The sequence below is a fragment of the Carcharodon carcharias genome, chromosome 1 (genome assembly GCF_017639515.1).
Source record: "Carcharodon carcharias isolate sCarCar2 chromosome 1, sCarCar2.pri, whole genome shotgun sequence".
NCBI lineage: Eukaryota > Metazoa > Chordata > Chondrichthyes > Lamniformes > Lamnidae > Carcharodon > Carcharodon carcharias.
The window spans coordinates 80,521,192-80,538,321 of record NC_054467.1 but is presented as its reverse complement, the minus strand read 5'-3'; the positions used below and the strand labels follow the sequence as shown (position 1 = coordinate 80,538,321).

Below are 17,130 nucleotides of genomic sequence, written 5' to 3'. Positions count from 1 at the left end.
GGGGTCCCAATTGCCCGGCAGGTGTGGCCATTTTTTAAATTTAAAAGTTTTTAAAGTTGTTGAAAGGGTGCCTGAAGATTGAGGTACCCCCTCTCTCTTACTTGAATCGGCAGGCTACAGCTCCTCCTGGGCTGGAAGTCTTCCTATTGGCCCTGCACCTTCAAGAGCCTGCCCTCCATCCTTAGTTGGATAATGAGCATAGTCCCTGGTCATTAACTTGCTAAGTTAGGGAAAATGACTGCTGAGTGACTGTTCCCCACACAGTGCAGTATTGGGGCCATCATTTAACCTCAAAACCCTGCCCAAGATCAGAAAAAAAAGCGAATGAAAGAATGTAAAACAGAAAATAAAAATAGTTTTGTTACTAAATCCTATAATTGACACAAGGGGTTGTTCAGAGTATTCTAAACCATTTCTTACAAGTTGTAACATTTGTTCAAAATATTGCAAATATTAATTCAGAATTGATTTGTCATGTTAAATACTGATTAGCAAGAATTGAAATATATTCTTACAAACCACCATGGTGCAACACAGAAACTTTAAATATTCATCCATACCATTAAACCATTATTTGATTGGTTTTTTTTAAAACAGAAAAAAATGTAATATTGAACCAGGTTTAGATACAATGAATACTAACATTTTCAACACTGCTTTTCAAAACTGTGCACCAGAACTTTTAACTAACTCTGCTTAGACTTAAGTTGAATAAGACATTGTTGAGCAATGAAATCTTAATTTGTCCCTTTGCTTTCAGATTTAGCAATGAAGTACTATACCTCAACCACATGTGGTGTTTCCTGCTTTAACCTTAGCCTCTGATAAATGGTCTTCAGTCATACTTCTACATCCCATATCTCCCCATTGGTTCACTGTTTAAGATTATGTTTCTGTTCGGTACCAGATGAAGGAACTTTTTTTGCACAAGACTTGTATGCAGAAGGACTGCTAAAATTCACAACTTCACTGCACCCCATTTAAATTTTCAGGTAGGTGGGGGCCATTGACAGAGCCATTAAACTAATTAATGGTCCTGCCTGTCCAACCTTAAGGTTGCCGGGCAGGTCAGAAGCCCTGGCGGGCATTAGAAAAAGCAGGAAACCTCATCCATGGGCGGAATGAGGTTTCATGTAGGTTTTTAAAAATTTAATTAAAGATTTTTAAAAGGTTATGGACATGTCCCAACTTATTTGACAGTGCCACATGAGGGGACATGTCAGGGGTTATTTTTTCTTTAATTTTAATAATTTGTACATTAGAGACAATCTCCCTGAGGCAGCACTTAGCCTCAGGGAGATGAGTGTGCTCTTTTGTGCGCATGAGCGAAAGAGCAGACTCTCGGGCTTAGGAATCCCACCCCCTGCACAGGAAGCGCTCAGCGCTTCCTTGCGGATGTCACACTGGGCGGACCTTAATTGGCCCGCCCGCGTAAAATGGCAGCGCGCCCCCATTGGGGGCGCCGATCGGAGGTGAGCCTCCGTGCACCCGCACTTCAACATCCCCACCCCTGGACAGGAGGAAAATCCTGCCCTATGTGTAGTACTAAAGTTCCGATTACTGGGCTATCATTGACTTTGGCTTGACCCTCTAATTACTTCAGTCTTGTAATAATTTGCTCCCAGAACACCACACAGATCAAGGTGTAAACATTTTATTCTAAAAATATCTAAAACCAGTGCAACAGAAAGTTAATGAGTGTAATGGACATGTATATATATGAACTGGAGGACTGATTAGCTGAGTCAGTGTTCATTTTAAAAGTGTCAGTTCCTCTCTCTCCCAGCGAATTTGTGGCGAGCCGCCATGTCTGGACTAACCCTCTCCAACACAGGAAATCTTTTGTTTGGATATTTGTTCTCAGTATTTGGAGACTGGAGATGTATCTTACCATCAGCATCTCAGACACTAATGATTTACCAGTAATGGTCAAAGTGATCACCAGTAATTGTTAAGGCATTTACCTTGATGACAGACAGCCTGGATGCATGCATATCAAAACATTTACAGTAGGCTTATCCCAAGTTTTTCACGTTGGGGTTGGTGGGGGGGGGGGGGTCACATTTCCATTTTTTTCTCACTCAAGGTGCTGATGAGCATGTTTCAGCAAGATAAGGTTTGGCACAACATTAAACATGAATTTCAAAAACAAATCAATGTCAAAACAATAAATTGCTCATTTTTAAAGAAGTAATTAATCAAATGACCATTAAAAAGTGCCAAGTAGCAGAGTTAATCAATAAGACTTTTCTTGCCTTTTCACTTAAGAAGCAGAGCCGGAGAGAGACAGACTAGGCCCCAAGACCTGGTTACCAGAGAACAGGTGGGGACCGGGGCCGAGCTAAGGAGTTGGATTTAACTAACATTGACCTTGCATGTACCTCTGATGGCACACACCCTGTGCTGAGCTTGGCTGAATTCATACAAATGTGGGGGTGGGAAGCAGGTTGCCTTTCAGCCTGGATTTTCCTCCTCTCCCAGCCTGCTTTGTGGATAGGTTTTCGGGGAGGGAGGAGGAGGAGGAGGGCTAGGTGTGTGTGTGTGTGTGTGTGTCCAGCTCACTCCCAGTCTCTGGGTTCTCTCTCTCACTCACTCACTTACCCAGACTCACTTACTCACTGACACGGGCTCAGTCATTCACATAGAGGCTGACTCGCTCAGACTCACTCACTCCTGACCCAAGCCCAGTATGTTCGAACATCTTACCACTGAGGAGGAATTCGGGACGCTGTGAAGAGACGAGCTTCCTCACTCCGCCCTGGCTAGGACTCCAGCTGCCATCGGTGGGCAGGGGCCAGGTGGGCACTGTTGCTGCAACTCTGCTGTTCCTCGTGGCCTTTCTGCTACCTTGACCCTGCGCGGGAGGATGAGAAAGAGAACAAGGCCAAAGGAAGAGAGAGCGTACACTGTGGGAGGCCAGTCATCCTTCCACTGCTCACTATTCCTCCCCTAATTTGTAAATGTGGGAGAGAAACGGCCCATGCTTGGAGGAGCTGCTCCTTGCAGAACCTCTCATTGAACATACCCGAGGGCTGGCTACAGAGGCTTGGTGGGCCAGATCTGGCCTGCAGGCCATGGGTTGGACTAGCCTGATTTATACCATGGGCCCCGTTATGAGCTCTTGTAACAGCCAGAGCGGGGTCTTGACCAGGAACAGGAAACGGATCCTTAGCACGATGAGTGATATCATATTTGACCACTCACAGAGCCACATGCAGGTAATAAGCTAATCATTGACTACCACTAGGCCTGAGCACGAGGAAAGCTGTGCACTCAAGTGGATAAAAGGGCCATACCACTTTGTTTCACTGCTGGGCAGCCAGGACCTCTGACCTCAAGCAACAATTCCCCTGGCCATATGATCAGTGCACGGAGTGGGAATCGGACCAAAGACTAAGGGTCGAACTGAGCTGGATAAAAGAAATGCTTGTGGAATCATACCAGTTAACTGAGTGTGGAAAACATTTTAGTCCCTAAATCAGTAATTACAGAGTTGGATAAGAGAATGAGACCATAGTAAGTAATAAAGTAAAGGCAAGGACAGGGTGAGACAGATCATTGATAACTTCTGTGCAGTGACTGCAGATGAACAGGTGAATATCAGCGTGCTATTCTTATCCTTGTGGTTTTGAAGCAAAGTTCAATAAAGTTAGTTAAAGAATGTTGTATTACTGAACCTTTTGCCAGTGTCATCATTTAATCTATTTGAGTCTGAATACGAGTCAAACCTGTTACACAAATCTCCAAGGCTCAGAAGAGAAATGCACCAGCCAAAATGATACTGAGTCATATACTGTATACCAGGATGATCTTAGTCTGGGTAGCAAAGGGGCTCCACAACTGACCTCAGGTAATTTCTGGGCTGAGGGAAGGGAAGAGGGAAGCTACGTTTTCTGCTTCCGACTGGTATTCATGTTGAGTGCACTATGGTCCCTCCAAAGTCTATTAGCTTACTAACATTTACTGTCCGAACTCAAGATATTAAGACTTCTACCTGAAAACACTTTAGAAGTACTTGCTGGACTTGTGCTCCTTCATATAAAAGTGTGAAATTGACTCAGTTCAAAAGCTTTTCAAAATTAAAGTTGGTACACGGCACCACGGCATGAGTGTGACTAAATCCAATTGTAAAATAGCAACATTCTATCACATCAACAGATACAGCAAAAAAATGTGAAATAATAATTTACTGCCTAACAGACAAAGAAACACTTTAATTAATGGGTAGCAAAGATGTAAACGTGACATTGATCCACTCAGCACTTGAAGCATCCATAGCACTCGTCAGGCTCTATTTTCAAGGCACTATATGAAAAAGACATAAATAATCACACAAGTGTACATTAGGTTCCAATAAATCTGTCCTGTGTATTCATCTGCACAGCAATAATCGAAATACAGTAAAAAACCAAGTCAACTGGTTTATGAGCTACTAGGCTTGGAGTGGGCATGTGGAAAGATGAGAGAGAAGCTAGAGACAGACCAAGGTTCAGAGCTAAGGTGGGGCAATGCACCAAAGAGAGCTGAATGAATGGTTTCAAACTTTGACACTAAGGGGTCTATGAGCTCCTTGCACTTGTGGCTGGAGGTCAGAGTGGAGGGGACAAGGAAGAAGGGTTTAAGGAGATAGCTGATGGTAGTGAAAAGAAGCCAGTGTTTATCTCTGCTTTCCAGGATAAGACAGCAGGCTGCTTTGGTAGCATTTGATGTGGCCTGGCCACATTTGGCGACAGATGGCAAAAGAATGCAAAGTCTTGAAACTTAGGAAGAGAAACAAATATTAGGAGTACAAAATAAATAAAAAAACTGTCACTTTGCCCAGACACAGGAGATCTTCAGATTCTTGGGGGGTGAGGGAGGGGGTGGGGAGAAAATACCTCAGCACCGTGCACAGAGGTGGTGAAAAAAGGTAAACAGGATCTTAAGATGTAAATGCGAGGAATATAGCACAAGTTCCAGAAAATGATACAAGATGCTGGAAATCAGGGAATAAAAACAGAAAGTGCCAGAAATGCTCAGCAAGTCTGGCAGCATTTGTGGAGAGAGAAATGGAGACATGAAACATTAACTCCGTGCTGAGTATTTCCAATGTTTTTTTTTGTTTTATTGCAGGAAATGATAATTAGGTTGTAGGAAGTATTAGTTTGATTGAACTAGGATATTGCGCAGTTCTGGATACTGTAATATAGGAGGAATATCCTGGTCTTGGAGCGTGTAAGAAGATGTAAATAAAGGAATAAATAAAACTGGAAAGAAAAGGCTTAGAGGTAATATTGTTGAGGTATTTAAGGTTCTATAAGATAAAATGGGGCAGAACCTTCAGTTCAGCAAGTGGAGGCAGGGTCCGCTCGCCGACACGTAAAATGATGCACGGTGACGTCGGGCGTGTGTCCTGATGTCATCGCATGTCATTTAGATCTTGAGTTCGGAGGGTATGCATGAGTTGGCTGCGCACCCGCCGAACTGTCAAAGGCCTATTAACGCCATTTAAATAATTAACATAGCTGAGGTTGATGGGCAGGCAAAGAGCCCAGGCGGCCTTCGCATATATCATGAAATCTCATCCACAGACGGGATGAGGTTTCATGAGGATTTTTAAACATGAATAAAATTTTTTTTTAAAAATTATAGACATGTCCCACATGAGGGAACATGTCTTGAATTTTTTTTTCTTCCTTTATTTAAATTTTTACATAAAAACTGATCTCCCTGAGGCAGCTCTGTGCCTCAGGGAGATTTCTGTGTTCTTTTGCAGATATGCGTGAAAGAGCACAGGCCCCGACTCAGCCTACTCCCCCCGCTTGCACAGGGAATGCTCAGTGCTTCCGGGCGTGCGTCACGCTAGGCGCGCCTTAATTGGCCCACCCACGTAAAATGGCGGCGTGCAACCGATCACGGGCAGCAATCGGCTGCAGGCCCACCTGCGCCTGCTCCCGCCCAACCCCCTGACGGGGAGACCATTTTCCCCAAGAACCCAGAGTTTCGATTTTAATTCTATCCACTGGATACACAGTTAAAATATACTGAATTATTTACCTGCCCTGAAGCTGCCAGGATTCTATCGCCCACAGGCAATAAGGACACCCGCTTAAAGCTCGCAGGGTCCTTCTTGGAATATGCACACTGGGTCCCAATGATGTCATGCAATTTTAACTCAGGCCTGAAAAATGAACCCACTGAGGCTTACATGCCAGACAAGCTGGGACATAATTGGCCAAAAAGAGCCCATGAGGAAAGCATAGGTCTCTGTTGCCACGGGCACCTTGCTCAAATGAGAGACGCCTGCGCATGTCCCTAGAATCTTATCTTGCGTCAGTGGATAGTCTCTGAGGTGAATGATTTTCCCACATATTAATGAGGCCTGGGCGTTAAGATAGCCCTGCCTAATTTTTGCAGCAATGAATGAGTTTTCAAACACTTTGCCACCCACCTACCCAGAGCTTGCCTGGAATTAAAATCAGGGCCCAAAGTAAAGTTCCATATTAACAAAAGCTCTGGGACAAAGAAACACAAACAGAAATTTACTGGAGTGTGAATATACAATAAATAAAAACATCTTCATGTAAAGAGTGGTGAATGTGTGGAATAGTCCAGTCAGGGAGGTAATGCACGCATGGCAAGTGACATATTTGAAGGGAGTGATGGATACTATTTTTTAACAGGCATTTTTAGTAAAGGATATGAGAGATTAAGAGAGGTAGGAACTCTGAGACTTCTAGATGCATAGAAATGGTTCTTTACCTTTCTGTAGAATCCTATGTTCTAAGAGCATGTTTAATAATGGATTATGGGTAGCTATGTTTATGGGTCTGCTGATGTTTGCTTTATGCGTTCACAGGTCAAAGAGCATTTTCTTCATAGCTTTTCCTGAAGCTGACACAGGATTCCATCCCTTTTCTTGCTTCCAGTAGGGAGGGTAATATTTGAGGGTGAGCATTAAGAAGCTTCGTGGTCCTTTCTTTTCATATGTTCACAGACCAGTGCTCAAATGACATGATGGACCTGACTGGAAAATCAGTAGGAACCTCGCTACTGTTAAACTGCATGGTTTAATCTAGGTAAACTTCAGTACACTTGGGTGTTCTTAACATATAAGTTCTCTGGATGAGTTTTAAGTAGGCTGTACCTCTAAGGAGAGAAAATATGCACTCTATTAACCCACAAAGTTAAGAATGAAACTATATTTACTTCAATATTACTATTTTTGACTCTTTGGAGGAGTACCACTCGTCACTGTCTCATCATGGGGGATGAAGAGGAAGTACATGACAAGAGATGAGAAGATAAGATGAGATTGGAAAATACCATCACTTCAAAAAACTGAATTTTGGGTGAAACAAATAGCTGAGACTTACCAGGAGAAGGCATTAAACATATTTATTGTAGTTAGTGTAGAGCTTCCTTACTGCTGTCTCAAAATTTTCCTCTGGTGAAGAAAAATATGGATTGAAATGTTACAAATGCTGAAATTGTTAATTTACGCTCCTGTTATTTATTTGATGCATTGAAGAGATGCTGCAAATATGCGGACCACATTTTTGTCCCCAAAGTTTGAATTTTACAATGTACCCAATATTGTCACTCAAATCTAGAGTCTCGGTATGTGCTCAAGTTCTTCACTTTCAAGAAAGGGGGAAATTCAACAGCTATTAAGTATCACCAGGTGGAGATCATGTAGATCTCTGGGATCAACAAAATGTCAATCTTCACAAATGCGTTCAGACATAGGGCAGAATTTTCCCCCCATTGGGGGGGAAGTTTAAGAACGGGTGTGTGGAGATGCGCCTCCAAATGGGGGCACGTCATCATTTTACGTGGGCGGGCCAATTAAGGCCCACCCAACATGACGTCCACAAGGAAGCGCTATGCACTCCCTGTGCGGGCAAGGTGGGGGGGGGTTTCCCCTGAGCCAAGATTGCGTTCTTTCGTGCTTGCGCACAAAAGAGCTCACTGATCTCCCTGAGGCTAAGCGCTGCCTCAGGGAGATTGGCTCCACAATAAAAAATCTGAAAAATAGAAAAAAAAAATCCCTGACATGTCCCCTCATGGGACACATGTCCATCACTTTTAAATACACTTTAATTACATTTTTTAAAACATACATGAAACCTCATCCTACCCGTGGGTGAGGTTTCATGCTTTTTCTAATGCCTGCCAGGGCTCCTGGCCTGCCCGCCAACCTTAAGGTTGGACGAGCAGGTCCATTGATTAGTTTAATGACTTTGTCAATGGCCTCAATGGCTGAGCCCCCGCCCACCTGAAAATTGAAATGAGGTGGGGTGATGTCAAAAGTTCCGCCCGATGTCATGCCACGTCGGCGTGCGCCCCCCCCCGCATGCCGACCGGGAAATCCTGGCCATAATTCTCCTCTCCTGTTTCGAGATCTGATTATACTGGTCTCCAGGGAGAAGAGGACCCTGGTTTTGCCATTAGGTGAGAAATATGTTACATTATTAAAAGATTTATTTTGTTCTCTTTGCAACCCTAAATTTATAAATTGCACTAATGAGTATGATTCAAATTTTACTTAACGGGCAGGATTTTACACCCGACCCGATCTGGCATAGAATAGCACACGATGACATCAGGCGAGCATCCTGACGTCATTGCACACTTGCACGGTATTTCAGTCGGTAGGCTCGCGGGAGAATCGGCAGCGCGCCCACAGACAATTACGAGGCCTATTAAGACGATTAATCAATTAATTAAAAGCTCTTTTCCGTTGGCAGGTGGGTGAGTTGGCCAGGCGACCTTTGGATTTTTTAGGAAACTTCATTCATGGGCAGGATGAGGTTTCCAACATTCATGACAAAAAATTTTTTGACATAATTTTTATTACGTTTATGTTCATGTCAGTGAGTCCTATGTGGGGACCTGTTTTTCACATTTTCAGAATCTTTATTTTTGATTTTAATATTCTTCAGCTCCTTGCCTTCAGGAGCTTTCAGTGCACGCTCCCCTGCGCATGCACAGACTTTTGTGCTCGCGCTCCTCCCACCCCCACGCCGGGTGCGCTGAGCTCGTTAGCGCGCCTTTCATGCTGGCTGGCTGTTAATTGGCCAGCCAGTGTGAAATCGCAGTCAAGGGCCGATTGCCACTCCAGGGCCCACCCGCCGCACCCACCCGATGACCTGAAAATCCTGCCTAACAGCACACCTTCATCGTCACTGCTCTGGTAACCTGGCGTGTTCTTGTAACAGAAGAAAGTTGGTGGAAGAAGCAACTCTAAGGCAAGAGCCCTCTGCTCTGGAGTTGGTGTAATTTCACTCAACATCACCACATCTTCATCTCCTTCTTCATCCTGCTGTCCTTCCATTCCTACATAGAAATCGAAAAGCAAGTCACAAAAGAACCTAAAATAAGAACAGAAAATGCTGGTAGTACTCAACAGGGCAGGCAGCATATGTGGAGAGAGAAACAGAGTTAATGGGCAGAATTTTCTGGATAACGTGCGGGTGGCGGAGCCCGCATGTCAGAACTTAAAATGTCACATGAGCGTCCCGACGTCAGCGTGCAGCATCACGATATTTCGGTCAGCTGGCGCGCACAGCAGTGGGATGCGTGCCCGCTATTAATTTAAGGCCTCGTTAAGGCCCTTAACTTGCCAATCATTGAGGATTTTGAGGGGCCCGTGCCAACTTCGGGTCAGCACACGAGCCCAATGATTTTTTAATAAAACTCATGCACGGGCAGGATATGTGGACTCAGAGGGGCTGTTCATGTTTTCCACAAAGTTTTAATTGCAGAAAGTGTTTAAAAGTTGCCTGTTTGATTGTTAGCAGTTCACATCGATTTCCAAGAGCTTTTTGTGTACTTTGAAACCAGTCTGCAGACAGTAATCTTTCTCGGGCCTGCAGCTTTCCGGAGGCCTCCATTTAGCCTGGGTGTGGGTTCTGACATCTCCCCTGGAGGCAGCTCCTCTGAGGAGGAAGGGAGGGATAGAATAAGGAGGAAGCCAGGAGTGGACAATCAGTCTCCAGGGGAGCCACCTTTGGGAGGCCAGGCGCAGGCACAAAGAGTGCAGGGCCAAGAAATTGTCCAAGGTGGAAGGGGCTGCAGAAGACACCACTATCCTGCTGCCAGGGTATACAGGCAGCGAAGCAGCTACCTCAATATGACTGAGGTTCAGTGCTAAAGGAGGCTCCGACTCTCAAGGGAGACAGTCAACTATATCTGTCCGATGATTGGCCCTGAGATAACCCCTAACTGTGTGGGTGGACAGCCGATGCCAGCAGCTCTGAAGCTCACAGTTGCCCTCCACTTCTATGCCCCTGGCTCCTTCCAGGGCTCGGTGGGTGATCCTTGCAGTGTTTACCAATCAGCTGTACACACTTGTGTCAATCAGGTTACGGATGCTCTGTTCAGATGGGCATTGATCTTCATCCACTTCCGCTGTGACCAGGCAAGTCAGACACAGCGACCCAGAGGCTTTGCAGCCATTGCTGGCTTCCCCCGTGTCCAGGGTGCAATAGACTGTACACATGTAGCTATCAAGGCGCCAGCAGGTGAGCCCAGTGCCTTCATCAACAGGAAGGGCTTCCACTCCATGAACGCGCAGATAGTGTGTGACCACAGGATGCAGATTCTGCAAGTCTGTGCAAGGTACCCAGGCAGCTCCCACGACGCCTACATCCTCAGACACTCCCAGGTGCCGGCACTCTTCAGTGCTATGGCTTGACTGGATGGTTAGCTGCTTGGTGACAAGGGTTATCCCCTCAGAAGGTGGCTCATGATGCTACTCCGCTGTCCAAGAACAGAAGCTGAGCATTGGTACAATAGGAGCCAGGACACCACAAGGGCTATGGTGGAGAGAGCCATCGGTCTTCTCAAGATGCGCTTCTGTTGCCTGGACCACTCAGGGGGCGCACTCCAGTACCCCCCAGATCGCGTCTCTGTGATAGTGGTAGCATGCTGCGCTCTGCACAGTCTTGTGTTGGAAAAGGGGGATGCAGTTGACGATGAAGTCCTTGACACCCTGGATGAGGCTGCACATGATGAATCCAGCAGTGCCTCAGAGGATGAGGAAGCACAGGGAGATGATGAGGGGCAGCACACCAACCCGCTATTACACCAAGGAGGCAGGGACACCCGGGACAATTTAATCCAACGAACCTTCAGCTAACTCCACACACATGGATCAGCAGGAACAGCATTGCCTGGAACTTCCACACGTGGCACTTAGGTGCTACATGTTCCACCTGTTCAGCTGCAAATAAGGGCTTCGTACAGAAACATCAAAGTCCACTCAAACACTCATGATATGTCTGTGAAAAAGACAAATGCAGCACAAAGGAAACACCCTCAGCCATGGTCAAAAAAGTGAACTTTATTATGTTCAACATATAACAGAAACATCTCTGCTGCAAACATATGTATATTTTTCCCTTTTCTAAGGCCAGCACAAAATCACCAGTGACATACCCGCTGAGTGCCTAACATGCCTTATGCTTTCGTTTGCGGGTGCTACGTCTAGGTGCTGCCCCATTGGTCAGAGTGGCTTGTGAGACAGCGTGCTGACTCTGCTGTCCTGTTGGCATCGATGACCTTGGCGGGCGTCCTCTTGCCTGTGGAGCCTGTGATGGCCCTGCCTGGGAGGGAGTGGCCAGTTCCAGAACTGGCACCTCCTCAGTTGTCGCAGCCTCAACAGAAGGGACGGAGGAGCTGCTGCCCTCACCCAGAGCGCCCTAAGAAGAGCTCGCAGCGACGACAGGCAGCTGCAGCGCGGACATGAGGTTCCACTGGACCTCCCTGCTCACCGCAGATGCATGGGCACTAAGCACCGACACTTGGTGCCCACAACATCTCCCACATTGGGAATTACCACCTGTAGCCATTAGCGCTGTAAGGGCTCGCAGGTCACAGTGAAACCCAATCAGAAGATTCTCCATCCGACTGAACCCCCTCTCCATGAGAGTGGCCAATCTCTCAGTGGAGGAAGCGTGAAGCTCTGCCCTGAGGTTCATGCCTTCACGTGCACTCTGCCTGGACTCCTCCATCGCAGAGACCAACTGAAGCATACCCTCGTGCAACTCTGCCAGTTGCAAACGCGTTTCCTGCTGCTTGTCCTGCAGCTGCTGCATTGGGGACAACTCCAGAGACACATCATCAGTGCGGGACTCAGCATGTACCTGGTCCCCTGCAGCCCTCTGGCTGCTGGCGCCATCGGCACTCTCTGTCCCTACCATCTCCTCCAGCGATTGTGAAGTGCCCTCTCCACTGTGACCTGGGACACTAGCTAATGGTAAATTTCCCACCGAGGTGTTTGTGTCTGCGCTGGTGACTGGCTGGCTGAAATGATGTGCCGCAAGTTGCACATCTTGGGCCTCAGGTGTGGAGGGGGGGCTGCGGTGTCTTTGGGCGCAGCTATGTGGTGGTGATGCTGAAAGTAACAACAAGGACAATGCATCAGTCAGCGTACAGTCAATTAAACCTTTCATCCCTTTCCCCCCCTCCAGCCTCACAAGTCGCTCACCCTTCAAGACCCTAAGGAGACGAACATTGGTGGGGTGGAAAAGAGTCAAGAGGAGGCCCAAACATTAGACATGCATAAAGACAGGCTGGTCAGATGGCCTCAGGAATGCCACATGGCATGTTATGTACCATTGGAGTGGGGAGAGTGCAGAGGTACCTGACCTGGATGCATGCTGGCCAGGATAGTTGCGGTGCTGAGGAAACATCGCAAATATTTGCGACATTTGCCGTGGAGCACAGGATATTGAGAGGTCACATTATTGACTTTCATACCTTTAGGAGGGGCATAGACCGGGTGGACAGAAGGCAACATTTCCCTTTGGCGGAGGGATGAGTAACGTGGTGGCATTTATTTGAGTGTCATGAGGTTGACAGGTGAGATGCTGAGGACCTTTTGGACAGAGTAATGTGGGACGTACTGGCTGAGAGGGTGGTGGAGGTTCCAACCCCCCTAAGATGCAGTAAGTCTCTGGATGTGCCACAGCGATGCCATGGTATGTTAGGCCATGGGGATAGTGGTCACAAATGGGATAAGGTGACTTTGGAAGGTGGTGGAGACGTGATTCCTCAAGGGGACGAGGGTCCCTTCTGTGTGACCCACACGTCAGAATGTCTCAGTCTGTGAATGAGCAGTGTTACAGCATTAATGACTGCAGCAACCATCAGTGGTTTGGATGGTGGGCAGACAGAGTGGATGGGACTGTGGACCTCAAGTACCTGGCCACTGCACCCCAGCCTCACCGACAACTGCCACCCTGGCCGCCTACTTCCTCCCCAGCTCCATGGCCTGCTCCTCAAAGGTCGTGAGGCGCTCGAGCAGAGCGTGCCCACCTCCGGTCCTCTGGCGCTCCCGCTGATTGTGTTCAATTTTTGCCTGCATAACAGAGAAGAGAATTTATTGGGGCTGATTGCTCATGTACTCTGCACGCGTACACCGCACCCCAACCACAGTGGCCATCAGAGGCCTCCAGCGGCTCCTGTCCATACTAGTGGTGATAAGTTACCAGAAGATAGTACGGCTGGTCGCAACACCCTTCTCCAGCAGCCACCGTGGACACATTCGGCATCCATCACTTTGAATAACACATGAATCTTAGCGCCCATGGCAAGGAGGCACAAGTAGGTGTGGCGCCGATGCCAGCAGATGGCTCTTGGCCACAACACCTTGAGGCACGCCTTGCATCATCTCATCGCCATCAATAAGACATGTGTTGGAGTTCTGAGTATGTGTCTAGCTGCCTCCCCTTCAGGTTGCCCCCAGACTACTCAAATGCGACAAACATCAACATATGCTGCGGGGAGAACCCATCTTCTCCTCAACCACTAAGGCTGATGTGAGCATGGTCAGTACCCGTTTGCCCACCCAGCGTGCACCAAATGCCCAATGCAGTAACGATAGCAAAACGTGGGGGGCGGCCTCAAAGGCTAAGGCTACCTTCTGGGTAAAATGGCCAAGGCCGACATGGTACTCACCCTTCCAAAGTGCAGCAAATCACTGAATCTCTTGCGGCACTGGGTGCCTGTGCGCTGCACATCATCATGGGCACTCTCAGCGTCACCAACCTCCTCCCACGCCTGCCTGGTGACATGGGGGGCCTTCCTCCTCCCATCCTCTGGATACAAAATATCGCGATAGCTGGACACCTCTTGGAGGAGGAAGCAAGGCAAGCATTGGAGAAGCGAGGGGCACAGTGGCCTCCCCGCTGGCCTCTCCTGCAGCCCGACCCCTCCTCCTGCTCTTGCTCTTGTCCTGGAACAGCTGCCTCTCTCTCTCCCCGAGTGGCCATGGTGCACTGCCTCAAGCAGGCTGCCGGATCCCCATTGGAACCAGCGGTCTGAAGCCACCCGCCCCGGCAACTATTTTTCCCCGTTCTCCACAGGAGTCGCTAACCCGCTGGGCGGACCTTAATTGGCCCGCCTGCGAAAAATAGCGGCGCGGCCCATTTCAGCGGCGGCAATCAGCTGCCTGCCTGCTGCCGAGTCGGTCAGGCCTGCCCATCCATCAAGGGCAAAATTTTGCCCAATATTTCATGTCAATTACCTTTTTAATCAGAACACATCAATCTGAATTGTTGGACCTGCCCCGTGCCATTTTCCCAGAGGTGGGATGGGGCGTGGAAGGACTACCACCCCACAAGCAGCAGGTAATGAACTGACCTTTTTAAAGGCCTATTGTTGGAGGTTGAATTCATTTTTCTAATTGGCCAAGTCCCTAGAGGCATCAGGGAACAGTGTAGCTGTCTGGAGGCGGCCTCCAGACATCATACCGGGGGTGGGGGAGGGGAAACCACTTCAGACAGGCTTGGAGGACCTCCCTACCTGCCTGCCTACTTCAACTGCAGCCACAGGTCACTGAGTGGAGGAGCTGCTGCTTCACAATGATGGTCCAGCTGCTGAGGCCATTTTTAAGTTAAAGTTAAAAATGTTGGAGAGAGGGCATCTCCATCTTGGGGTGAGCTCTCCCTCACTTACCTGTTAGGGCAGTCTGCTGCCTCTCCATTGCTTGAGGGCCTCCTACTGGCCATCCAGCTTTGAGAGCCATCCTTATTGGACGGTGAGCGTGTCCTCTGGCCATCAATTGGCTGATTCAGGGAAAATCACAGGCACGTGACTATATACCACACCGTGCAAGTTTCTCACCCTTGTTTGGCCATGATGGTGGGGTTCCAGAGCCTGAGGAGAAAATCCTGCCCATTAGCTCTGTTTCTCGCCCTGCAGATAGTGCCTGACCTGCTGAGCACTCCCAGTATTTTCTGTTATTTCAGATTTTCTGCCTCTACACTATTTTGTTTTTGTCACAAAAATCTAACATTAGCTCAGTCCTGTCCAAATGGAGGTGACAGCAACTTCTGTCTAATAGTTTCAATAAAACATGGCTAGTTACCTTTTAAAAATAGACAGATCAACTGGATAGGAGAATGGGGATTTTGTTTTCAAGTAATGACAGTTACTCAATCTAAATAAACTGAGTGACGGCCATAAAATTATCACCTGCATTAATATGTTCCCTCTAGGAACAATGAATGCAAATCTTTCTGCAGTTCACCCAGTACCTCAAGGAGTCTATCCAGTGATTAGCTGAGCCCAAGAAACAGGACACAGGACCTGGGTTCGATCACCATCTTTGTTGAATTAACTAGTCTCAGCTGGGCAATGGTTAATGCCACAAATAAGTTCAATAAGCTTTATGTTACAAAAGACTGAGCTCAGAGAATAATTCCACTCTTGATGATATTTGCTGAGGAATTGAGTGAGATGGAAGAGAGGTACAGTTAAAAAAAATTGTTGAGATCAGAATCAGTACTTCACAGTCAAAATTGCCTGCTGACATGTTCTGTTGATGCACACAGGCGAATAATGGGCCATAACTTCCGATGGCGTGGCAATTGAGTCGGATTGCCACTCCACTCGAAAGTTCTTACCTGAAAATTCAGTGAGCCGATCTCGCCCGACCTGCAGATCTGGGTACTGCAGCGCTTCCCCAGGGCCTAGCATTGAAGGGCTGTGAGGTCAGAAGTAAAGCAGCCACAGCTTTTTTGTGGCACTAGCTGTTGTAAACCAGGTAAATTTAAAGGTCCTTCTGGGTCTAATGGTCATTGACAAGGTATGTGGGTAGGATTCAGTCAGGGGGCAGAGGGGTGGGGGGGAAGTTGGGTCGGGCTTTGGGGGTGGGTGGGGTACCAGGCCAGGTCATGCTTGGGGCAGAGGGGGTCCAGTCAGGCCTGGGGGGAGTGGGGGGAGTACGTTGGGTCGAATCAGGCTTTGGGTGGGGGGGGGGGGTTCAGGTTGGGCCTTGGGGGTTGAGGAAGTTGGGTTGGGTGAGGTCTGGGAGGGGGGTGTCGGTTTGGGCCTTGTGTGTGGAGGAGGTGGTGGGGGGGGGTGGGGGGGGGGGGGGGTGTCAGGTTGGGTTGAGTTGGGTCTTGAGAGGTCAGTGGTGTTGGGTCAAACCTTGGGGGTTGGGTCGAGGTGAGAGTCAGGCCTTGCTGGTGGTGCTGTGGAGGTGGGGAGAAGAGTCCCTGGGAAAATGGGGAAAGCCCATGGGTTGGGGAGTTACCGTCGGGCGATGTAGTCCCTTGAGGGTGGGGGGAGTCCCGTTTGGTGGGGGGGCATGGGGAGATGTAGTCGGGGGGTAGTGAGAAGGGTCCCTTGGGGATTCAGGAGTGTGGGTCTGTGCAATAGTTGCCCAGAAGTTAGAAGAGGTTTTAATTCTTCTAATTTTTCCTGGGTAACTACTACTGGAACACGGTGGCAGCCATCCAAAGTTTGAGATTTAAATCATATTTTCAGATGGTTCCCAGTGCAGGGGAATTGCCCATTGGAAGTTTGCACTTCCTGGGTAATTGCTGTGCAAACCTTACCTGGATATTTCCAGGGGGAAGGGGGGCAGTGCATCTTTGGGATACCCTTCCAAATACGATGCCCTTTGGCTTGGAAGTGACAGCCAAATTGAGTTATCTGAATAAGGTATCAAGGTGACCAAAATCTGTGGAATTGTTCCCAGCAAGGAGTTAATTCCGGAGAGGAGGGTGACAAGAGAAAATTAATGAGAGAAGAAAAATAAGTTAAAAAAAAAAATGTTTTCTTGTTTGCTCCCAAAATTTGTCTAAACTCCATGTTACTAGGCTGCTCTGTAATGTGTTTCATAGAGTTTGCAGTCAG

At 47.7% G+C, this 17,130-nt stretch overlaps 1 protein-coding gene across 1 annotated transcript in view; it reads right to left on the bottom strand.

Annotated features, from left to right (window-relative positions):
- Nucleotides 1-1,638: 1,638 nt before the first annotated feature.
- The window catches only part of LOC121279367, a 39,575-nt gene continuing 24,083 nt past the window's right edge, over nucleotides 1,639-17,130 (bottom strand). The window contains exons 8-10 of the mRNA XM_041190564.1: nucleotides 9,157-9,318; nucleotides 7,356-7,426; nucleotides 1,639-4,305 (exon numbers count right to left, since the gene is read on the bottom strand). Of these exons, the coding sequence (XP_041046498.1) occupies nucleotides 7,368-7,426; nucleotides 9,157-9,318 (221 nt within the window). The 3' untranslated portion in view covers nucleotides 1,639-4,305; nucleotides 7,356-7,367. The remainder of the gene's footprint in view (nucleotides 4,306-7,355; nucleotides 7,427-9,156; nucleotides 9,319-17,130) is intronic.